The following is a 25,994-nucleotide window of genomic DNA, read 5'->3' on the forward strand; positions in this document are numbered from 1 at the left end:
TCTCTAAACATCCATCCATCCATCGATCATCCATCCATCCATCCGTCCATCAATTGATCGTTCATCGATCATCCATCCATCCATCCATCCATCCTCTAACATCCATCCATCCATTAATCGATCGTTCATTGATCATCCATCCATCCATCCTCTCTAACCATCCATACATTCATCAATTGATCGTTCATCGATCATCCATCCATCCATCCTCTCTAACCATCCATACATTCATCAATCGATCGTTCATCGATCATCCATCCATCCATCCATCCTCTTTAACCATCCATACATTCATCAATTGATCGTTCATCGATCATCCATCCATCCATCCTCTTTAACCATCCATACATTCATCAATCGATCGTTCATCGATCATCCATCCATCCATCCATCCTCTCTAACCATCCATACATTCATCAATCGATCGTTCATCGATCATCCATCCATCCATCCTCTCTAACCATCCATACATTCATCAATTGATCGTTCATCGATCATCCATCCATCCATCCATCCTCTCTAACCATCCATACATTCATCAATTGATTGTTCATCGATCATCCATCCATCCATCCATCCTCTTTAACCATCCATACATTCATCAATTGATCGTTCATCGATCATCCATCCATCTATCCATCCTCTTTAACCATCCATACATTCATCAATCGATCGTTCATCGATCATCCATCCATCCATCCTCTCTAACCATCCATACATTTATCAATCGATCGTTCATCGATCATCCATCCATCCATCCATCCATCCTCTCTAACCATCCATACATTTATCAATCGATCGTTCATCGATCATCCATCCATCCATCCATCCATCCTCTCTAACCATCCATACATTCATCAATTGATCGTTCATCGATCATCCATCCATCCATCCTCTCTAACCATCCATACATTCATCAATTGATCGTTCATCGATCATCCATCCATCCATCCATCCTCTCTAACCATCCATACATTTATCAATCGATCGTTCATCCATCCATCCATCCTCTCTAACCATCCATACATTCATCAATCGATCGTTCATCGATCATCCATCCATCCATCCATCCATCCTCTCTAACCATCCATACATTCATCAATCGATCGTTCATCGATCATCCATCCATCCATCCATCCATCCATCCTCTCTAACCATCCATACATTCATCAATCGATCGTTCATCATTCATCCATCCATCGATCATCAAATTCCATCCATCCATCCATCGTCCATCAATCGATCGTTCATCATTCAGCCATCCATCCATCATCTCTAACCATCCATCCATCCATCCATCGATCATCCATCCATCCATCCGTCCATCAATTGATCGTTCATCGATCATCCATCCATCCATCCTCTAACATCCATCCATCCATTAATCAATCGTTCATTGATCATCCATCCATCCATCCTCTCTAACCATCCATACATTCATCAATTGATCGTTCATCGATGATCCATCCATCCATCCTCTCTAACCATCCATACATTCATCAATCGATCGTTCATCGATCATCCATCCATCCATCCATCCTCTCTAACCATCCATACATTCATCAATCGATCGTTCATCGATCATCCATCCATCCATCCATCCTCTCTAACCATCCATACATTCATCAATTGATCGTTCATCGATCATCCATCCATCCATCCATCCATCCATCCATCCTCTCTAACCATCCATACATTTATCAATCGATCGTTCATCCATCCATCCATCCTCTCTAACCATCCATACATTCATCAATCGATCGTTCATCGATCATCCATCCATCCATCCTCTCTAACCATCCATACATTCATCAATCGATCGTTCATCGATCATCCATCCATCCATCCATCCATCCATCCATCCTCTCTAACCATCCATACATTCATCAATCGATCGTTCATCATTCATCCATCCATCCATTGATCATCAAATTCCATCCATCCATCCATCGTCCATCAATCGATCGTTCATCATTCAGCCATCCATCCATCATCTCTAACCATCCATCCATCCATCCATCGATCATCCATCCATCCATCCATTAATCGATCGTTCATTGATCATCCATCCATCCATCCTCTCTAACCATCCATACATTCATCAATTGATCGTTCATCGATCATCCATCCATCCATCCTCTCTAACCATCCATACATTCATCAATCGATCGTTCATCGATCATCCATCCATCCATCCATCCTCTCTAACCATCCATACATTCATCAATCGATCGTTCATCGATCATCCATCCATCCATCCATCCTCTCTAACCATCCATACATTCATCAATCGATCGTTCATCGATCATCCATCCATCCATCCATCCTCTCTAACCATCCATACATTCATCAATCGATCGTTCATCGATCATCCATCCATCCATCCATCCTCTCTAACCATCCATACATTCATCAATCGATCGTTCATCGATCATCCATCCATCCATCCATCCTCTCTAACCATCCATACATTCATCAATCGATCGTTCATCGATCATCCATCCATCCATCCATCCTCTCTAACCATCCATACATTCATCAATCGATCGTTCATCGATCATCCATCCATCCATCCATCCTCTCTAACCATCCATACATTCATCAATTGATCGTTCATCGATCATCCATCCATCCATCCTCTCTAACCATCCATACATTCATCAATTGATCGTTCATCGATCATCCATCCATCCATCCATCCTCTCTAACCATCCATACATTCATCAATCGATCGTTCATCGATCATCCATCCATCCATCCATCCTCTCTAACCATCCATACATTCATCAATTGATCGTTCATCGATCATCCATCCATCCATCCTCTTTAACCATCCATACATTTATCAATCGATCGTTCATCGATCATCCATCCATCCATCCTCTTTAACCATCCATACATTCATCAATCGATCGTTCATCGATCATCCATCCATCCATCCTCTCTAACCATCCATACATTCATCAATCGATCGTTCATCGATCATCCATCCATCCATCCATCCTCTCTAACCATCCATACATTCATCAATCATCCATCATCCATCCATCCACCCATCCTCTCTAACATCCATCCATCCATTAATCGATCGTTCATCGATCATCCATCCATCCATCCATCCATCCTCTCTAACATCCATCCATCCATCCATCAATCGATCGTTCATCGATCATCCATCCATCCATCCTCTCTAACCATACATCCATCAATTGATTGTTCATCGATCATCCATCCATCCATCCAATTAGAATTTATCAGGCTGTTGCCATATTGCTGTATGTAAATAACCACTTTTATGATGAAAATGTGAAAAGAGTAAAAACATAAAAACACCCCCTTTAAAACCACAGAATGAGTAAACTATGATTTTTCATTGTTGTAAATATTCCTTTAAGATTCATAAATCAGACCTGATATATGAGCGAATCGCTCTTTGTTTTCTTGTTGATGTCAGCGCCCAGCTTAATGAGACATTCTGCCATGTCCACATCTCCGTCCTCGCACGCTCGCTCCAGCAGCATGTACATGATCTCAGAGTCCGCCACCATCTTACACAGGCACAGGCAACTCATTCCCTGCAACTGAAGCCCAACACAATTGGGATTTTTCAGGGGATCTTGCTTTTATTTGATTTGTTTAAGTCTAAAACCTTTTAGTTCAATTTTCTCACTGGATCTCGACGCTCGTCTGCCGTCTTCTCCCGCAGGACCTGAAAGATCTCTTTCTCAAAAGCCTCTTTCTGCAGCCATGCTGCGGCACTAGAGCAGGTGTCCAACAACTTCCACACCGCCTGAAATCCCTAATGGACAAAAACACACACTGTTAGGAACAACAACAACCCTATTGATTTTGAACTGATAATAATTGTAGTGAACTACCTTTAGAAGCATGACTGTGTCCTCTTTGTGTTGCCGTACAGAGCTGACCAAAACAAAGGCCAGGACAGGCACCATCGTACGGGACAGCTTCTTCTTAGAGATGAGGTGAAACAGGAGACTAAGGGCCCAGTAGTGAATGTCTACAATATGGTAATGAGTTTCGATTATTATACAGTTGTGCTTATGTTTACATACCGTAAGATGTTTAGCATTTTTAAACAGCTTTTTGAGCATTTTTTTTTTTTAAACCTTTAAGTCACGCAGATGGTCTCTTCCTGTCTTAGGGGCCATACACACAGAATGTGTTTTTATGTTTAAAAATTTGAGACACAAGGAAGTTGAAGGAAAACTTAAAGGAATAGTTGACCCGAAAAATTAAGACTTTCGTTCATCTTCGGAAGACAAATGAAGATCTTTATGATCAAATCTGAGAGATTTCAGTCCCTCCATTGACAGCTCTGCAACTACCACTTTGACGCTTCAAATCGTTAAACTAATCCATATAAATTGAGCGGTTAAGTCCAAATATTCTGAAGAGACTCGATCGCTTTATATGATGATCAGATTAAATTTAGGCTTTTATTCAATGGAGGGGCAGAAATCACAAAATAAAATTGTGTTTTAGAGATGAACGAAAGTCTTATGGGTTTGGAATGAGATGAGGGTGAGTAAATGATGACAACATTTTCATTTTTGGGTGAACTAACCCTTTCAGGTCTACAGACACATTTTTAAAAAGTTTAACTTCTTTTAACTTGAGCACCGCATTTTTAGAATAATATGTCATGCGAGAGATTCTTCAAGAGACATAAGCGCAATGTTTAAACACATCCGTCTAGCATGTTTTCATAGGACAGCAATGGAAATGCAGCACAGTGGAACTCAAAAACCCATTCTGTGAACAGTCCTAAGTGGGCAGTTTTGGGCCAGAATCAGCAGCAATGTGGACCAGACCTTATGTCGACACTCAAGTCTGGCTGGGATTAGAAGTAGAGGCTTTTGATCTCCTGGCATGGAGAAGAGTTTAGACTCACCGCGCTCCTGTGGAAACATCTGCAGCGTATGAAGAACCGTGTCGATCGCCCCCTGCTGGCACATGAGGTCCACAGCTCCGGAACAGTCGGCTAGCGCCGAGAGTACGCCAAGACCACACTCTTGAATCTCCTTACTTCTGATAAACTAAACACACAAATGAAACACTTCACACATATACTTAAAAGTTAAATAAAAGTCCAATGTTACAAAAGGAATGTTACGGGTCCAATTCAAGTTAAAGCCTGACAGCATTTCTGGCAGAAGTAGATTTTTTTATATATATATATTGTTTACAGTAATGAACTTACAATGGAAGTCTATGGGGAGAGGCATTCAAGAGGCTTTAAAAACAGAAATGTCAAGTTCATATTTTTGTTTAAGAGCATATATTAAAGGGATAGTTAATTCGAAAATGCTAATTCTGTCATGCAGTTACAGTACTCACCCACTGACACGTTTTCCAAACCTATAAGACTTTCGTTCATCTTCAAAACATATTTACAAATAGAATAAAAAAAATGGTCAGGTTTTATTAAAGATGCACAAGAGCCTTTGAAAGTGTAAACGCCAGTGGGTGGGGCCTATGATGCGATGATGTATAACTATTTGTCGATGTCTTGGTCTGGAGGCAGGCGTATCATATGCAAATGTATTTGCCCGTGTGTCATCATTCATCACAGATATTGCGATATCAAAACAAGACGTTTTTGAAGCTTGATTTCTCATGTCATGACCCTTTTAAAGGTAGGGTAGGTCATTTCCGGAGAGGCTAGCAATAGCAACCTCGCTTTGAAAGAATGAGATCTCACCCTCCCTTTAGAGCGTCTCTAAAGCTACGCCTCCTTCAAAACACACGAACACACACAGCAGAGAGACGGCGTTAAATTACCTCATGTCTCAAAGCACATAACATTACAATACTGATGAACGTAAACAATTTTTTTTTCTTCCACGGAAGATTTATGCACGTTTTAATATTTAGACCATTTCTACTATTGACTGCTATCAAGATGTGAAGAGATTAAACCAGTAAACAAAAAGTGTTTATAAAACAAATTGCCTACCCTACCTTTAAATGTACTAAATTGTAACTTCATCATTAGAAATGTGTAATTATAATTATATTTAAAGTGCCCCTATTATGTTTTTCGAATATTCCCTTTCATGTAATGTGTAATGTAGCTGTCTGTGAATGTAAACGATCTGCAAAGTTGTGAAGCCGTAAGTGCACGATAAATAAAGTTATTGTCTCCCAAAAGAAAGAATCGACTCTGAACCGCCTAAACGAGTCGTCAGTCATTCGAATCCCAATCAGTTACGGCTACACGTCACTGGGTAACACATTTGCACAATGCCCGCCTATGTTATACGTTGTCCGCTTGACCCGCACTTCAACGCGAGATTCCAAAAACTCTTGCTCTTGAAAGATGGGACAGTACCCAGTACATGGACCGGCTTGCTCCTCTGAATCACAGCCTGTAAGTATGATTAATTATAGATGTATGTATTTTCTACCGGGTGTTCAAAATACGTAATTTTGTGTTTTATATTGTGTATGTCTCCGGCTAACACACATTATTACTGTCTTACTGAAATACTTCTGCTAATCAGCTGTGGGCCACTATTACCTAAAACTGTGTCTATTAATGCAGATTGTCTTTCGTTCTCACTACTTTGAATTAAGATTAAGGATGGAGCAAGATTTCATCAGTCATTCACATTAGTGCTCGACTAACGTATGCACTGTTATTGATACAGTTCCTGCATGTGCACCGCAATAAATTGGAAATATACACATGGGTTTGTTGATGGACATACTCTTGTTAATGCTGATGGTGAGGAATTACAGCTGCAACATCTCATAATGTTCCTCAAACTGAGTAGTGTATCACTGAGAAACGTCCTGCTCGAGTCGTCCTTGCGATGGAGGTTCGGGTTGAATAACTAGTTCTTCCAATGTTTCATCATCGGACTCGCGCTCAGATTTATATGGTAATATCAATGCCATTGTTGCTGTCTTTACAGTGCAATAGCTGAGCTTTAGGAAGCCTCCGGAGCTGAAGTTCAGTTATGGCAATGGGCGTTTCGTTTCCGACAGGCGCTGTACGGGGTAGACCAATCACAATAGACTGAGCCATCTGACCAATCAGAGCAGAGTAGCTCGCGGAAAGGAGGGATTTAGAGAGAGTGAACCATTGGACGAGTCGTTTGAGAATCATTGAAAAATGTGGTGATGTGCAATATATATTATGAGAAAAAGAAAGTGTTTTTGGACCTGTAAACCTGCTGTAGGAGACTCGGAAACAATTTACAATAGCATAATAAAGCACTTTAAATACATGACATACAAGTTTAAATAGAAATTACATTAAAGTTTATCATATCATGACCCCTTTAAATCATAATTTAGTGGAAATACTCTAGTTGTCTTTTCATGTTAATCAGAGATAGGAGAAAATATTTGAACATTGAAAATGTACACCGCTTTAACATGCATTGAACCAGGAACATCCCGTTAAGTTCTCATGAGCAAAACATTTAGCATTATGGTCCATGTTGAATTATTGAACTATTTTAGCTTGTAAGAAACAAAGCATTTACCCTATTAAGTGCCTCTAGATAGACAGTGTGAGCTCCCTCCAGTACACACTGGTTCTTCAGGACCCGCAGAGACACACCCACCGTGTCAGGATCCGCTACAGAGTGGCCATGTTCTCTTAAACTCCTGTCTGTGTTCACAATAAGACCGTCAGAAATCACGCAGGCATATTTCATCACAGTAAGTAGACAGACTTTCTACCTGGGTTGAGAAGAACTAAACTGGCTCTGAGTCCCTCCAGCTGAACTTCAGGAACGAAGTTGTGTGTCTTCAGAGCACTCAGGATCTGTCCGAGAACCAGGGCCCCTTCATCAAGACTGGCCCTCCTGGAGTAACACAAAACTATGAGTCCAGTTTCATGTTTCCGCCGGTCATACGTCATAATTAACTGTCCTTGATCAGAGGTGGGAAGTGTGTGTGCTTACGCTCCCTGAAAGAGTGTGTGAAGCAGTTTGCAGGCACTTTCACACACGTCACTGGAGCTTGCGTGTTTCCGCATCAGATCCACAACGTTGAAATGGATGCCAAGTGATAGCAGCAGATCTCTCATCCTTCCTGAAGTCAAACAAATACAAGCTAAGCGGATTCTGCTCGTGAACATCCCTCATGAAGAAGAGGTAGAGTTTTAAAAAGAGTGTTTATTATGGAGATAATATACTTAAGTGCAAACTGATTTTTTGGACACTTAATTGAATGTTAAATGTACTATGGTTTAAATTTATATAAAAAGTTGAGCTGTTTTGACACACTTAAATAGGACCTAAGTACATCTTCAAATTTAATTTCATAATTACTTCTATTGTCTTTGAAATGGTAACTTGTGGCCTCAAGATAGTAACTCGTGGCCTCAAGATAGTAACTCGTGGCCTCAAGATAGTGACTCGTGGCCTCAAGATAGTGACTCGTGGCCTCAAGATAGTGACTCGTGGCCTCAAGATTGTAACTCGTGGCCTCAAGATAGTAACTCGTGGCCTCAAGATAGTAACTCGTGACTTCAAGATAGTAACTCGTGACCTCAAGATAGTGACTCGTGGCCAAAAGATAGTAACTCGTGACCTCAAAATAGTGACTCGTAGCCTCAAGTTAGTGACTCGTGACCTCAAGATAGTAACTCGTGACCTCAAGATAGTAACTCGTGGCCTCAAGATAGTGACTCGTGGCCTCAAGATAGTAACTCGTGACCTCAAGATAGTGACTCGTGACCTCAAGATAGTGACTCGTGGCCTCAAGATAGTGACTCGTGGCCTCAAGATAGTAACTCGTGGCCTCAAGATAGTAACTCGTGACCTCAAGATAGTGACTCGTGGCCTCAAGATAGTAACTCGTGACCTCAAGATAGTGACTCGTGGCCTCAAGATAGTGACTCGTGACCTCAAGATAGTAACTCGTGACCTCAAGATAGTGACTCGTGGCCTCAAGATAGTGACTCGTGGCCTCAAGATAGTGACTCGTGGCCTCAGGATAGTGACTCGTGGCCTCAAGATAGTGACTCGTGGCCTCAAGATAGTGACTCGTGGCCTCAAGATAGTGACTCGTGACCTCAAGATAGTGACTCGAGGCCTAGTGACTCGTGACCTCAAGATAGTGACTCGAGGCTTCAAGATAGTGACTCGTCGCCTCAAGATAGTGACTCGTGACCTCAAGATAGTGACTCGTGGCCTCAAGATAGTGACTCGAGGCCTCAAGATAGTGACTCGTGGCCTCAAGATAGTAACTCGTGACCTCAAGATAGTGACTCGTGGCCTCAAGATAGTGACTCGTGACCTCAAGATAGTGACTCGTGGCCTCAAGATAGTGACTCGAGGCCTCAAGATAGTGACTCGTGGCCTCAAGATAGTGACTCGTGACCTTAAGATAGTGACTCGAGGCTTCAAGATAGTGACTCGTCGCCTCAAGATAGTGACTCGTGGCCTCAGGATAGTGACTCGTGGCCTCAAGATAGTGACTCGTGGCCTCAAGATAGTGACTCGTGGCCTCAAGATAGTAACTCGTGACCTCAAGATAGTGACTCGTGGCCTCAGGATAGTGACTCGTGGCCTCAAGATAGTGACTCGTGGCCTCAAGATAGTGACTCGAGGCCTAGTGACTCGTGACCTCAAGATAGTGACTCGAGGCTTCAAGATAGTGACTCGTGGCCTCAAGATAGTGACTCGTGACCTCAAGATAGTGACTCGTGGCCTCAAGATAGTGACTCGAGGCCTCAAGATAGTGACTCGAGGCCTCAAGATAGTGACTCGTGACCAAAAGATAGTAACTCGTGACCTCAAGATAGTAACTCGTAGCCTCAAGTTAGTAACTCGTGGCCTCAAGATAGTAACTCGTGGCCTCAAGATAGTGACTCGAGGCCTCAAGATAGTGACTCGTGACCAAAAGATAGTAACTCGTCACCTCAAGATAGTAACTCGTGGCTTCAAGATAGTGACTCGAGGCCTCAAGATAGTGACTCGTGGCCTCAAGATAGTGACTCGTGACCTCAAGATAGTGACTCGAGGCCTCAAGATAGTGACTCGTGACCAAAAGATAGTAACTCGTGACCTCAAGATAGTAACTCGTGGCCTCAAGATAGTGACTCGAGGCCTCAAGATAGTGACTCGTGACCTCAAGATAGTAACTCGTGGCTTCAAGATAGTGACTCGAGGCCTCAAGATAGTGACTCGTGGCCTCAAGATAGTGACTCGTGACCTCAAGATAGTGACTCGAGGCCTCAAGATAGTGACTCGTGATCAAAAGATAGTAACTCGTGACCTCAAGATAGTAACTCGTGGCCTCAAGATAGTAACTCGTGGCCTCAAGATAGTAACTTGTGGCCTCAAGATAGTATGGTAACTTGTGGCCTCAAGATAGTTATAATTAATTTCTTTTGACAAAGTGGGACTAGGGGGGGGGGCTCCGTAATTTTATTACAAATTGAACTAACAATAAGTGTGTTAAAAAACAAGCATCTGCAAGTACAAAAAATATACTTTTAAGTTTGAAGTACACTATAAGTACGCATTAAATACAATTCAGCACACTTCTTTTACACAAGGGATCATACATCTCTGTAAAATATCAGTTTCTTATTGTTTTTGAGTAACATTGGCCAAATACTTATTCAAAAACTAGTATATGTATGAAAAGTATGTACATAAAAAATGATATGGACAAGCAGGGGAGTATAATCAGAAAATGACACAAGTTGGATTCTAACTTGTATGAATTTTATAAATGATGGCATTCAGAAATCAGAAATCATACATTATCTGGGCAAACTATTTTTGACAGACTGTAATACAATAATTTAGTATCCACTGATTCTAATCATGCATATTATAAAGGATGGACGGCATGTGAAATGCAAAATAATCCAGTTAATGTTGGAGTTGATAAGTGAATACCAGTCGGTGGATTATACATGCCATATAATAAGGTTATGCAATAACAATCACTGCATCCTGCATACTCACTGTGGTGCTGTATTAGTGTGTGTAATGTACAGGTAGCAGCCTTAAACACCCCCACACTGGAGGAGTGCAGCAGCATCGCAGCCATGATGAGTGTGTGAAGAGGAGGCCTGTGTGACAGAGATTCATCATTACGACATCACACCCTGAGCTCATTAACATGTGACCGCCTACATTAAATATCATCACCTATTCAGTATTCAGCAACTTGATGATAACAGTGTTAACTACACAAGTATGCAGAGGGTCATAACCTCCATATACATATAGAAATATAATAACAATAATACATATGTTTATTTTGTTTCTTTTATTATTGTGTCAAAACGCAGGAATAAAACCATTAAAAATCATCCCTTATAGTGGTGTAACAATATATCGTGTCACAATTTATCACAATACAAAAATGCAACAATGTGTATCGTGGATAGTGACAATATGTACTGTGTATAGTTAAAAATCACTGTGTGAGAAAATATTTAAGTTTTAGTGTCAGTACTACATTAAACTACCATAAAATGTTAAAAATAATGTATAATAATGCAATGGGGGAATATGTGTGGGTCCTGATGATGCCAAATGTCTGATGTTACCAGTAAAAAGTGGCTTAAACTTTATTTTAAATATATCTAGTCAGTGACAGAGTGCAAGAAATATTTGTCTAAAAATAATTCTGTATTTTCAGCCTCAGAATCATGAATATGTTTATTCTGGTGTCTCTATTGTCCTGTTCATTGGGTTTCCAGCAACAAGTCCAAGCCTATTCATTTACACACACAATGTAACACCAAATGTAGCATTTTAATCAACAGTAAAACATTTCGCACTAATATCATATCGTATCGTTCAGTATCGTGATATGAATCGAATCGTGACGTGAGGGAATCGTTACACCCCTATTCCCTTGAGCAAAAAATGATCTGTATAATAATCATATTGTTAGTAAAACAATTATAATTGTCTCAACCTTTAATTCTAAAAGGAATTCCAGAAGAAAAAAGTTGCGTATCAGAGAATATGAAGGAATGCGCACCTTCCTTCCAGTTCCACGTGGCTGGACGTGTTGCAGTGGAGCAGCAAGCTGTTCAAGGCCCAACATGCCACTTCCTGATTGGGCAACGAGATAGAAAGTTACATATCCACATAAGTAAAAGCAAACTATTGAGATGTAGGGTAAGCACTGTAGGGTAAAACAGGTCACCTGTACTGTGGCGTCTTCAGCATGTCTCTGTAAAGCCGTATAACAGGCCTCTCTCCACACGAGCATCTCCTCCGCTTCAGTGGACACAACTTCCTGTCCCACCTCGTCCTCCTCACTCCCTTTCTCCAACCCTTCATTCTGCACAACACACTCCACTGAGGGGAAAAACAGGGAAAAAACGAGATATTGTCGCCTTGAATAGTGAATCGCCTTGAAATTGTGCCCACAGTTTAACAAAATTAAAATAAGGAGTTCAATGTGGCCACAATATATATTTAAAAGAGCTTTTTTCTATGTGAATATATGTTAAAGTGTAATTTATTCCAGTGTCCTAAGCTGAATTTTCAGCATCATTACTCCAGTCTTCAGTGTCACATGATCCTTCAGAAATCACTCTAATATGATGATTTGATGCTCAGGTATTATCAATTATTATTGATACTGTTGAATTTTTCTGTTTGACATTTTTCAGGATTCTTTGATTAATAGAAAGTTGAAACGAACATCATTTATCTGAAATATAAATCTTTTGTAACATTATAAATGTCTCTAATGTCACTTTTGATCAATTTAAAGTTATAAATTGATTAAAAAAAAAAATATTTCACAATATTACTGTTTTTTCTTTATGTTTGATCAAATAAATGCAGCCTTGGTGGGACTTCTTTCAAAAACATTTTAATTATTCCAAAGTAATGTATATCATATCTGTTTTTATACCAATTATTGATTCATAAAAGTGCTGCATGTCATTTTATTGACTGTACTAAAGCACTCTATCCTAGCTATGTGTATTTGAATTTCACATGTAAAGGAGGACTGGTCACTGAAAAGGTCCAAAATCCCCAATATACAAAAATCCTAAAAAAGCAGCATATATCTCAAGTGTGGGCTCTAAGGGATCCAGTGGAGGGCCGGGTTGTCCGTTTATACTGTACTATGATGTTCATATGAATCATGTGTACTCACCGAGCGCGCTCAGACAGGAAAGGGCTTGGATCTGCACTGTGGCGTTCTCAGGATACGAGACACATGCTTTCACTGCTACTTTATGGACACCATTCAGCACCAATATATTGTAGTAACTCTCTGGTAAAAGTCAAAAACAAGACAACATGACTCAAAAATGGTAGCAAAACAACATTTTATGTAATAAGAACAGCCTTGTTTCAACATGACCTTTGACCTGGACTCACCTGATGTCAATTTCCGTAACAAACAGCAACCGGCCTCCTGTATCGACTCAGAGTCGAGCCACGTCTCCATAGCCTGACACGCTAGGCTGTAGCATTTAACGCTTTTGGACATCAGAATCTCAACATTGCTGGCTAGATCCAAGAAAGAGAAGCTTCTTTAGTATTGTTAATAATGACAACCCCAGTCACTGATCGAAAAGCATTGAGTGAGCAGTGTGTTTTACCCGGAGCAGCCAGTGGTACGAGGACCCTCAGCACTCGCAGAACCACATTCTCACTGTCCATGAACCGGCTCAGCGCATTCAAAACCACCGCATGGTCCTTCTTCTCAACGAACTCCACCAGATGATCCTCAGACACTGACAACCAGGCAGAACTCTTTAACAACTCAATCATTGATTCAGATGTAAACAAGAATAGCCAAGTCAATTATACAGCGCTTTTAACAATACGGACTGTTTCACAGCAGCTTTACAGTGATAATAGGAAATTACAGTAACAGAGATTGCTAAAGTTAGTTTTTGATTGATTCACTTCCATTGCAAAGATCATCAGTTATTAACTTATGGGCCGCTAACACGACACCGTTTCAACTAAAAAAAAAACAGAAAACTTGTAATGCGCTCTGGCCGTTCATTTGAACGACAACGCAAACTTTGAAATGGGTTCAAATTTTGAAAAACATTATCATCTCTGTGTAAAGTGTGTGAAAACGCAAACGGCGTGCACATGCATATCATGCGTTTAGTCTATAGGTATGCGCGTTTGAATATATATGCGTATGCGCCCTATTCATTTTTTTTCTCTCCAGAAATTCTGTGAATTCAGACATTTTAATTGTTCAGGATTCTGTGTTGTATTATTTACTTCGAATTATTATCAAAAACTTTGACAATCAAAAGAATGCATAAAACTAGAACAATATAATTGTATTAAATGCAATCAAACTCATTTTGAATGATTCCTTTCATTTTTGGCAAGCAATGTCTTGCACAACAAAGGCTTACAGTTTGAATTAAAACATGGATGAAATATTGTGTGATATTCCTTAAAAATAATTGTATATAAACTGTATTATATTGTTATTATTACTTTGAGAAGTACATTCTGCTGTCCAACAGTAATACACGTCTGTTCTTCTAACTTTTATTTCGGCGGGCTGTAGTGAAGACCTTTGAATTTCTGTGTGTATCTGATGATAGTTGTATCAAATAAAGTGGTGAAACGTTTGTGAACTCCAGCTCTGGAGAAGCGATCCATGTCGAATTAGCTTATATAGCAGGACGGAAGATGCTGAAAACCAGTGTCACGTGTGCTTCAGTACGTGTAGTAGAAAGATAAATTGCGCTGCTCATTCACACAGAGAAATGCAGAACATGCAGACTAAAAAGCAGCCTTTTGAGCTTTAATATTCAAAGACACTCACAATTGTATTGTATTTAAGTGTACAGCCCTACTTTTGATTTATTCAATTTAATTAAGTTTGTTCAATTTTGCAAAATTAGGTGACATTTCGCATTTTACATAAAATTCTTTGCGGATGGGGAAATCATAGTGTCTTATATCACTATTGCTTATACTCTTTGTAACAGAACACAGTCACCTGTCTGCAGCAGTAGTTGTAAAGCAGCACATCCCTGTAGCTGAACCTCTTCTCTGTCACCGAAAGACCTCATGGCCTCCAGGACCAGGAAAAACACATCCACTTCCTCCTCATCCAGAACCTGCATCACAATCTCACCTGACCCACACACAAGCAACACCTCCATCAGAACCACATGTGACCCACAAACACCAAATATGGTGGTGTACCTCAAGTGAAACCATTATCATAAATACGTTTGTGTAAGGGGAATGTGGCCATTTCATAATAATAAACAAGAACTCCATGTATTTTCCTGATATCCATAGTTATAATGTACTGTCATTACAGATTTAATAATGTCATTCATTTGCAATGTTTCACGGGATGAGATTGCTTCATGAAATGCGTTAATAGTGTCCAATCGTGTTCCTGGAGATATGAGCCGTGTTTCCACCGCAGGAACGTTACCCAGAAACTAGGGACTTTGCTGAATCCGCAATCGCCCCCTATACCCTCGAATAGGGCGTTATTTGAGGGGACAGCCATTTGTAGTGGTGTCCGACACCATAGTGGACGTTATTGAGTGCACTTATTCAATCCCACAATGCACCGCAATAACGAGTGTACAACCGACGTACGCTCAACGGTGTCCGATTTCACTCACTCGTTTTCATTCACTTCAAGTGAACAGTATTAGTAGTGGACTAACGTAGGCAATAGTTAATGAGGAAAAAAAAATTCCCCTCAGAAAGTCCCTGCTCGTAGTACTTTGTCAATGTTCAGGGACTTTCGGGGGTGGGACTTGGGCGCTGAACATGCTGATTGGTTGAGTTCACGCAGCATTTTATTCCAACCACCATTTTTAAAAGTCTGTTGCAATGCGCGCAGTAAGAGTTCTTTACTATTCGAATCAACAATGGAGTTTAAAAAATACGACAGATGACGAGGTTCAGGCTTATATGCGGAGGACCAAATACAGACTAATTTGTCACCGGACATATTTCCCTAATCTTCACAGTAATTTAGACCACGATGGAAACGCAGACGGGGCGGGGGATCCTGGGACAAATTGTTCTGAGTAATTTCGGTGGAAACGCGGCTATGGAGAGTTCAGATCTAACCCTGGTGTAACACACCTGTCTGTAATTATCAAGCGCATTTGTGTTTTATCAGGGTTGCAGATAAACTTTGCAGGAGAGTAGGTGTCCAGGAACAGGTTTGGGCACCCTTGCAGTGCAGTCTTGTTTCCTTGTTGTGATTCATATGGGAGCTGGGTGGTTTGGTTAAAATTTTTGAAAGAATATTTTGAAATCCTTATGGAGATGAAATAAATGCGAAAAAAATACGTCAGGAAGCAATATTCTATAATGGTTGAATAAACAGCTAGCCTGGGAAAACCCAGACAAGTACGGCAAATTTAGATTTGCTCTGAAAGTTAGTCTGGCAAAGAGCTCATTCAAGCCCATTTCCAATCCGCCGAAATCGAGGCACCAATCAGAAGCGTTGGGGCGGGCTTTACACGATGACGACAGCGCTGGGATTTTGAAGCAGATTTTGTAGCCTACATTACAAAGATGGATGCCGCCATCGAACATCACTCGTTCGAATCAGCTATCGCGTCTGTTTTAAGCGATTTGAACGTTTCCTTTTTGTTAAAAACCGAGCAAAGAACAACACTCGGAGATGTGTCTCCGCCGCTCTGCATACGTCATCTCCTTCATCGCTCTGATTGGGTTTAGGTCTATCCGCAACGTCCGTTGGGGACGCCCTCTGGAAATGATTTGTCTATGACGCTTTGCCAGACCATAACTCAGCTGAGAATGGTCTGGTTTTAACCAGGCTAATAAACAGCATCATGGAAAAGCAACCCGATGTCTTACCTGACTTAAGTAGCAGAGCCAGAGCTCTCAGGCCCACCATCATCATCTTGGCTTCATTATGATACACTGAAAGCACCTTAAGAATCTGCCTATGAACAAACATGCAAACACTCACATAAACCTGGTGAACATGGATAGCAGCAATGAATTCATTAATAAACCGGTTTGAGTGTCTCTAGAGGAATCTATGTTCCAGATTCCATTCAAACTGGCAGTTATCCGTGTCAGCCAATCACGTTCAGAAGAATAGCCTGGATTAGATCCTACCTGTCTTTTTTAAAAGTGCCTTTAAAAGTTGTCTTTTTTTCTGTTTTTGTTAAATAATCAGTTCAGTACGATTGGAACATACAATTTGCAATACCATATAATAATATGATATGCCACAAGGTTCGGTCTTGAGCCCTTTTTTGTTTTTCTTGTATGCTCTGTTCAGTTTCCCACATTCTTCGAAATATCTTCCTTTGTGTTCAGCAGAACAAAGAAAGTTATACAGGTTTGGAACAACCCGAGGGTGATTAAATGATGACAGAATTTTAATTTTTGGGTAAACTTTCCCTTTAAGGCACTTTCTTTATAAAGCTATTCTGGAACAATATGTACTGCGTAAAGTACTATAGAAATAAACTAAATTGATGCACGATTATTTTATAGGCATCAATCCTCCTAGTCAATTACTTTTAATCTTAACCAGTGGAACAAAAAAATTCTCTTTTACTTTTGTACTTTCAGTTTTTTGTAGAATGATACAGAGAGTGGCTTATTGAAGGAAGGCAATGATAATTATCCTTTAAACTACTGAAAGTTGCTTCAATTACATAGTAAACAGGAATGTATGGCCATTATATAAGCTCATAGAAATAACTCGGGCTTACTTGTGCACCTCTATAAACTCATAGTCCACTGGGTTGGTCAGACTTTCCAGAGTGGTTGGACAGATCTCCATCAGACGACACAGCAGAGACCAGCCAACCTGCAGTGTGTTCAAAGCAGTAAATCAGCAGTAATCACTTTTCTTATAGTCAATAAAGCTGAAATAAAATTTACTCCAAGAAATATGTTAGAAATAACAGTTTTTCTTTCATTTACTATTTGTCCTTCTAAACCCGCATGACTTTAGCCTCATTCAGACTGTCAGTCCAAATCTGAATTTTGTGCATATTTAGCAAAAAAAAAAAAAAAAAAAAAGTGTAATCACATGCAATTCATTTGTGGTTTGAAATCACATGTGACTTTCAGCATGTTTCTTATAACAACGTCTGAAGTTACATAAAACGCGTGTTCAAACGCCAAATATGATTACAGCAATCAGAGTAAAACGGATTTCAAGAAATGCATGATTTGGATTTGGACTGACAGTGTGAACGTAGCCTTTGAGAGGTCATTGTAGTATTGTAGAGTTTCAGAACTCAAAACTTCCCCCGTTAGTCCAAAAACAGCTTTTATTTAAACCAAGCTCCGAAAACAACTCGTTTCGGTTTTTGTCACATTAGGATGTAATAGTGCGTCGAAAGATGCCTCTGCAGAATCAGATCAACGCCTACTCTACATCATCATGTCTTTGGCCCCGCCCACTGGTGCGTTAGTGAGATGAGAAGGAGAGAAAAGAGATACAGGACTACAAATAACTTTACCTTCCAAAGGAATGTGGTTGTCTATTCTCAACTATGTGAATGTCTCAGTTGAGCATTATTTGTTTGTTCGACACATTTCACTGTGAATTATTTGGTCAATCAGTCGCAATTTCGGCGCAGGCTTTGCAAACAGATATGAAAATATGGATTCAATAGTAATGCGACAACATGTAAATAACCGTGTTAATTCTAATGCCTGATCTGTGATCAGTGATTTCTGATATGTAATGATTCATGCAGTCAGATGTTCTTTGTCTCAAAATCACTTATTGCTGTTTATCAGTAAATCAAGCCAGTGATTAAACGGCCAACTTCACATTGTTGCTCTTAGTAGCATGAAAATTATCTGTTATTTAAATTGTGATTAAATAATATAGAGAAAGCGATTAAAGAACCATCCTTTTATAATCACTGGAGCTGTCAATCACACAGCGCGCGTTTACCAGTGACTGAGTTCTGGACTTTCACCAAAACTCCCGTTATAATCAATGGCGCTGTCTTCACTGCACAACGAATCTCTTGTACATCGCATTTGAACTGTTGATTATGATGAAAGCATTCATGAGAGTGCAGAAATCACAAGATCACTGCATGCATGCGCTCAATGTGTCTGTCATCGGCTACAATGCTCATACTTTCATGTACTGGTAGATCTAAATAAAATGCTAATCTGCACTTTTCACGATTAGTTAACCTCGATAGCTTTAATAGTAAAAACGTAGTAAAAGTTTTAGAGAGTTCCACATGTAATACTTATTGCAAAGATTTCAACCAATCACAGTTTACACTTGTAAGCCCGACTAAATCGGCCCAATGGCGGCATTCGGTCCGCGGGGAAGGTCTCTGCGTGTTACTGTCTTTCCGCGTGGCAAAGTAATGTATTTTCATGTATTAAAGCAGCACCAGGTAACTTTTCAACCTTCATAATATATTTCCAAGTCTCTTGTGATGGTACATCGACTTACAATAGGTTGAATGACACGTCTGCCATAGCCTGACGGGGTCTGTAGCGTTTTTAATCGTACTTTTAAACTTTCGGGTTTCGGGTAGTAACCGGCGAACAAAGAGAACTACAAAATTCGACTGCTTTACAGCATATACGTCACTTCCACCACCACCCCCACTTCCTTAAAATCGGACGTGCGAGCCAAATGTTATAGTCATGGCCGAAGCAGCACAGAAAAACAAGAAAGCAAAGATTTTATCGGAGCAAAGCAAAAAGAGAAAAAGAGAAAGTGATCGCGTTAAAGGCAGAACAAGGATCAACATTGGGCCAGAGTTTTCTCGCTGGCGTGAGCTGAAGGAGGAGGAGGGGTGCCCGACCGATGCGGACTTGGCTGTCATGCTTTTGGACTAGTAAGTAAGTATACTGCTTGCATACAATCTCTTTGTTTTTTTGTCTGCCTTTGTTTTATTATATTATAATATTGACGATATATGGTTATTATCAACCACTCAAACATTGCATTGAAGTATCATATAGATTCAGTAAAACGGTAACCAATAGACTAGGCTACTATAATGACGCTGGCTTGTAAACGTGATCATCGCGATCATTTGTCGTTAGAAAAAAAAAACAAAAAAACATGAAATTATATTCATATGACATGCTGAAATATATGCCACTGTACCTGGGATGAAGACATTTCATACGCGACGCAAGCAGAACACCTGCATGTGACTTCCTCCTACAGTGTTCAGGGCTATCACGGTTGTCAACAAATGCACGCGCATGTAGGATGAGAGTTTACGACAGTAGTAGAGGACAATACTGTTTCCCAACTGTAGGGGGACCCCGAGAGCAAAAAGTTCCCTGGTGTTACTTTGACTCGTTATTTCATCTGACTCCATAAATGAAAAGGTTTTAATGATATCTGTGCATCATTAAATGTGAGCGAATGTTTGACTATTCTTTTTAACTCTTTACTGAAAACAATGTCAGAGTACGTTAGAATAAATGGATCTCATGTACTGCATTGAGGTGCTACTGATTTGCCTGGAAGACACCCTCATTTGTGTACAGGTTATCCCTAAAACTCTTAAATACTCATTACCTTTTGGTTTACCTCTTTGGGAATGAGACATTTGTACCAATCGCACTGAGACATTTCAAATGATACCAAACATGTGTAATACTGTACGATAATTATTCACATTAAACCATATAGATTTTTGGGTGAATTTCAGGTGATCTCAGCATGAAAGAGAGAGAGGGAACGGGGGAATGGGGGGTCAAGGGAAAAGATGTAGATTAGGATTGTTTAGGTGAGACTTGCATCTCGAATGTTGGAGAAAACTTCACAAGAGAGACTTCAAATGTTTATTTCCAGCAAGGTCCTTTGTCTCCTCAGGGAGTGGTTGCTCCTCAAACAGACTGCCCGGCATTTCCTAATTTCTCAAGTCTTACACACTGAAGTCTCACAGCAGACACACCCCTTCAAACAGAGCGTTCAAATCAGAGAAGGAAAAGTGCCTTTTATTTCCTAATTATGACCGTTTTTATGTAAAAATCATACTAACACTATACGTGCACCTAAGGAAACATTAAAATAAAAAAGCAGTTGACCCCTTTACATTCATAAAATGACAGAGAATTGGGGGGGGGGGGGGGGGGGTGCACAGTATCTAATTTTATGGTATTTTCAAGCTTGAAAGTCTCACTCCCTCCCTATTTCCTTTCATTATGGAAAAGAGCAGCGTGAACATTCTTCTCAATATCTCCTTTTGTGTCCCATGGTAAAATAAAAGTCATATGGTTTAGAATAACATGAGTGAACGCAGTGCTCGAAGTGGGCGAGTACGGACCGGTACGCACTTTTATATTTTAAGCTGTAGCGTAACAGTAATTCAAACACGTTGCCGGTGCCAGGGGCGTCACTGGGCCCTTTTTGTACTCAACCACCCATCGGTCTGCAGCGGGACAGCGCCAGCGTCAGAAGCAGAGGACAAGGTGTGTGTTTATCCATATTTTCATGATATCTGCATCTGCAGTTCTTTGTCATAAATCCCGTTTACATAATGTAATGTGGGAGACAGTTTCTCATGAGTCCACTGTAAAGTTTGCGCTGCATTCACCCCTCATCACAAATTGTTTTCCTCAAGCGAAAATGGACCGTGGATGTTATTTTCATTCGAAATTATTTTTTACGTGGCATTAACCTCATGCTAAGTAATGGTTTTAAAGATAAAAATCACACTGTAAAAATGATTTGTTGGTTGAACTTAAAGTAGCCTAACCAGTTTGCCTTAAAAATGTTAGTTCATTTTTAACAAAAAATTTGAGTAGATACAAAATAATGTTATCTGAACAATGTTTGTGAAAGTAAGCTGATTTGACAACATTTTTTGAAAAGTTGTAACAAATCAACAAAATATTGTTTACAGTGCAGACAGCACTGATTTAAACGACTTATCAGAGTGAATGACAGAAACACCATGTAGTTATTTCGTTCTACTAAATAATGACCCAGCAGTTGATTGTGACATTTATAGCCTTAGAGTTAAGGGATCTGAGTTTTATGGTGTCACTTTGAATTATAGAAGTGGCAGATTGATAGATTCACATTAGATAGATAGATTCCACTTCAAGCACTGGGTGAACTATTAAGCATTTGCAAGGAAATTTGTGCAGCCAAAACAATGACGACTACCTGCTGAACTTTGCTGTTGAGATGCTCTGACAGCACCAGCATCAGAGGCACATGGACGTTTTGATCCGCAAACAGCTCAACTGCAGGACAAAAGAAGAACACAAATCTAAAAATAGCTGTCCCACTGGAAAAAGCACAGAGAGGGGGGTCTGAAAGTTTGCATTGCTCTCAGTCTATATGAATGTATTAAGACTAGTGTAAAGCGTCAAAAATGTTAACAAAGGGCTACAGATTTCCAGTTTGAGAGGTCATGAGAACTCACCACAGTGATCTGTGTGGGACAGGAACAGCAGGTCCTGTATGATCTGGACCATAGTGCCCAGCTGTTTCCCCTCTTGAAGATTCATCCTCACCAGCAGCTTCTTCAGCCTGATCCCCAACTCCTCTTTATCAGCCATGATCTTCTGCTATCTGACATCAAACTGAGCTTTAAAGCCCCTTCTGATCCTCACTGACCATGTGGACACAACATTGCTGCTGCAGACCATCATCTGTTTCACAGCGCACACGCTCTTCTGACATGTTTATGCAAATCACAACACGAGTTATGCTACAGTAGAGACTGATATGACTAATCTTTAGTTCCCGATTTCATTCTCGGCTTGGTAAAGAAGAGATCCTGGTCATGTTAGCAGCTGCTGTGGTCCTCGCGCTGCGTTATGAATCATATGACTGCAAGAATTCACAAACTTCCTGTTCGAGAGCACAAGTGAAAGCAAGAAACCCGAGTCTCATATTAAAGCGAATGGCACCCAGAAAAGCGTCTTGCTGGTAGGTTACAGAGGGAGAAGACAAATATGTGCATTTCAGTTAGTTCACATGCGTAACGTGTATTGTTCATTTTTAGCACGTTAGCTATATTGCTACAGGATGTGTACGTGTGCATAGGACGGGTACGTTCATGTTTTATGAATCAATATTTTTATGATTCTGAATAAAGGTACTAAAAATATTTAATGGAATACTAATAAATACGTATCAACGGAAATATGTACAGTATTTCGCGACTTTTTAATTTCGATGTATTTTTGTAGTAGCTAAACATAGCAAAAGATCGAGTTTACAGTCGGTGAACGCTTTTTACATGCACGCTACACTTAATATCGCGATTTCGACTCGAGTTTCTTTTCTATTATAATCGGAGTTTGTACCGAGTTTGTTTAAAGTCCAATTCATTTTAGCGAATCGGTTCGTTCAAAGAGTTCGCCACAGCGAACCGATTCCTAAAATGATTCAGTGATTCATTTGAATCCGATTTAGTAGTCCGCTGTGTTAGTGCGTCATATACGTATTATTTTAAGTAGCAAAAGAAATAACCATGTAGTCCATCACTAGATGTTATATTGTGCCAACTGCAAATGCTAGCCTACTATATCGAGTCATTCGCAGACGATAATACGAGTCGGTTCGACTGAATTATTACATAGAACCGATTCAAAATAACGATTTGTTTGCTAATCACTGTTAAACTGTATTGTTGAATATTCATAGCCTTTTCCACAACATCAGATTGATTTTGCTGTTCAGTGCATGTGTTAAGGAATCTCTCATAAATAGTGCTTTGCAAGAATTTTAGCATAGGCCTTAACAGTATAACCACAATATTTAATTAGCAAATGTTTCACTGTGGTTTGAGGTGTGTGCAATGTCAACGTGGTCATTCTGGGTTGGGCAAGGTAATGGCTTTTGTTGATCATGTGATGATCTCAAGGTGTTTTCTTTGTCATAGGAGACAATGTGCATAATCTCTAGAGAATGGAGGAGCTGATAGGAGACAGGAGAGTTGAGGACGAAAGGAGTTTGATAAAAACGCCATCCAATGTCCAAACCAACTACCAAGACAATGACGTGCCCACACCCACAGATCAGATCCAGCACGCCACCACGCCATGTTTCGTGTACACCCTGGCTTTCTTCTCGGCTCTGGGTGGATTCCTGTTTGGCTATGACACAGGAGTGGTGTCTGGAGCCATGCTTCTGCTGAAGAGAGAGATGAACCTGAGCTCTCTGTGGCAGGAGCTTCTGGTCTCCATCACTGTTGGCGCCGCGGCTGTTTCCGCTCTGGCTGGAGGGTTTCTCAACGGGCTTTTCGGCCGGAGAATCTGCATTCTGCTCGCTAGCTTCATCTTCTCTGCTGGAGGAATCCTCCTGAGTGTCGCACACAGCAAAGAGGTTCTTCTGTGTGGAAGGCTCACGGTTGGCCTTGGCATAGGTAGTTCATTCTGTAGCCTTTATACTGCAGTATATGTAGAGCTGTTTGAATTCAGTTTGTGTCCTGCTTTCACGTCTTCTGTTGTTTTTAGGAATTGCATCCATGACTGTGCCCGTGTACATCGCTGAGGTGTCCCCTTCTCATCTCCGAGGTCAGCTGGTCACCATTAACACTCTGTTTATCACTGGTGGGCAGTTCGTAGCCAGCGTGGTGGACGGGCTCTTTAGCTACCTGCCCCATGATGGCTGGAGGTGGGTTCAAATGGAAGCTTTACCTCTTAAATCTTTTTCTGTATAAAAAAAAAAAACAATACTTTTTTATATATATTTATTGTGCTACAACAGGTAAATTTTTTCTACCCATCAGCTCAGAATTGTCTACTTTGAGTGGCAAAAATGCTGCAAAACAATACGATTCATAAAAAGACCTCTATAGTTTTGTATTATTAATTTATTTTTAATAAAATATATGTAATTAATATTATATACCTGTCAATATTTATGCAAAATATTCAAAAACTATTATTTCAGTTTTAGTAATTTCAGTATACTTAATAACTTATTTGATATCATTTAGTTGCCAAGTCGACATATTACTTTTTAATAACAGTTTTTTAAAGCTTAATATTTATAAGTTTTAGTTAACAATAAAAACACTGAGTGACCAGACTTATTGCCAAAACACCTTACCAACTGCATAGCAACACCCTGGCAACAATATTTCAATCTTCTGTTTATTGAGCTATAGTGATAGTAAGATGCTTCAGACATTCTCTAGGAAAAGTACCGTAGAGTTAAAAATTCAAATGAGGTGCAAAAGGACTTGTTGTAATCGTTTTTGAATGGTTTTTGTGTTTATGTATAGATATATGTTGGGTTTGTCTGTTGTTCCCGCCGTCCTGCAGTTCACGGGGTTCCTCTTCCTCCCCGAGAGTCCTCGCTGGCTCCTGCAGAACGGAGAGACCCAGAAGGCTCGGCTGAACTCTTTAACAACTCAATCATTGATTCAGATGTAAACAAGAATAGCCAAGTCAATTATACAGCGCTTTTAACAATACGGACTGTTTCACAGCAGCTTTACAGTGATAATAGGAAATTACAGTAACAGAGATTGCTAAAGTTAGTTTTTGATTGATTCACTTCCATTGCAAAGATCATCAGTTATTAACTTAGGGGCCGCTAACACGACACCGTTTCAACTAAAAAAAAACAGAAAACTTGTAATGCGCTCTGGCCGTTCATTTGAACGACAACGCAAACTTTGAAATGGGTTCAAATTTTGAAAAACATTATCATCTCTGTGTAAAGTGTGTGAAAACGCAAACGGCGTGCACATGCATATCATGCGTTTAGTCTATAGGTATGCGCGTATGAATATATATGCGTATGCGCCCTATTCATTTTTTTTCTCTCCAGAAATTCTGTGAATTCAGACATTTTAATTGTTCAGGATTCTGTGTTGTATTATTTACTTCGAATTATTATCAAAAACTTTGACAATCAAAAGAATGCATAAAACTAGAACAATATAATTGTATTAAATGCAATCAAACTCATTTTGAATGATTCCTTTCATTTTTGGCAAGCAATGTCTTGCACAACAAAGGCTTACAGTTTGAATTAAAACATGGATGAAATATTGTGTGATATTCCTTAAAAATAATTGTATATAAACTGTATTATAT

General features: G+C 40.0%; 2 protein-coding genes across 2 annotated transcripts in view; one reads left to right on the forward strand and one right to left on the reverse strand.

The window, feature by feature from the left end:
- lrrk2 (leucine-rich repeat kinase 2) overlaps positions 1 to 22,558 on the reverse strand; it is an 89,434-nt gene extending 66,876 nt beyond the window's left edge. The window contains exons 1-18 of the mRNA XM_056245722.1: positions 22,361 to 22,558; positions 22,099 to 22,178; positions 17,690 to 17,787; positions 16,818 to 16,906; positions 14,956 to 15,093; positions 13,577 to 13,711; positions 13,353 to 13,484; positions 13,126 to 13,245; positions 12,157 to 12,311; positions 11,989 to 12,062; positions 10,959 to 11,065; positions 7,938 to 8,067; positions 7,714 to 7,838; positions 7,515 to 7,642; positions 4,913 to 5,057; positions 3,879 to 4,018; positions 3,671 to 3,799; positions 3,411 to 3,581 (exon numbers count right to left, since the gene is read on the reverse strand). Coding sequence (XP_056101697.1) covers positions 3,411 to 3,581; positions 3,671 to 3,799; positions 3,879 to 4,018; positions 4,913 to 5,057; positions 7,515 to 7,642; positions 7,714 to 7,838; positions 7,938 to 8,067; positions 10,959 to 11,065; positions 11,989 to 12,062; positions 12,157 to 12,311; positions 13,126 to 13,245; positions 13,353 to 13,484; positions 13,577 to 13,711; positions 14,956 to 15,093; positions 16,818 to 16,906; positions 17,690 to 17,787; positions 22,099 to 22,178; positions 22,361 to 22,496 — 2,232 coding nt within the window. The 5' untranslated portion in view covers positions 22,497 to 22,558. The remainder of the gene's footprint in view (positions 1 to 3,410; positions 3,582 to 3,670; positions 3,800 to 3,878; positions 4,019 to 4,912; positions 5,058 to 7,514; positions 7,643 to 7,713; positions 7,839 to 7,937; positions 8,068 to 10,958; positions 11,066 to 11,988; positions 12,063 to 12,156; positions 12,312 to 13,125; positions 13,246 to 13,352; positions 13,485 to 13,576; positions 13,712 to 14,955; positions 15,094 to 16,817; positions 16,907 to 17,689; positions 17,788 to 22,098; positions 22,179 to 22,360) is intronic.
- A 173-nt stretch (positions 22,559 to 22,731) lies between these two features.
- Positions 22,732 to 25,325, forward strand: LOC130080399 (proton myo-inositol cotransporter-like). Its single transcript, XM_056245752.1, has 4 exons — positions 22,732 to 22,869; positions 23,828 to 24,310; positions 24,402 to 24,561; positions 25,175 to 25,325. The coding sequence occupies exons 2-4, from the start codon at positions 23,854 to 23,856 to the stop codon at positions 25,323 to 25,325; spliced, it is 768 nt and encodes a 255-aa protein (XP_056101727.1). The 5' UTR covers positions 22,732 to 22,869; positions 23,828 to 23,853.
- The last annotated feature ends 669 nt before the right edge of the window (positions 25,326 to 25,994 follow it).

This window comes from Rhinichthys klamathensis, unplaced genomic scaffold, assembly GCF_029890125.1.
Source record: "Rhinichthys klamathensis goyatoka isolate OS25496 unplaced genomic scaffold, OSU_Roscu_1.1 h1tg000033l_1, whole genome shotgun sequence".
Classification (NCBI taxonomy): Eukaryota; Metazoa; Chordata; class Actinopteri; order Cypriniformes; family Leuciscidae; genus Rhinichthys; species Rhinichthys klamathensis.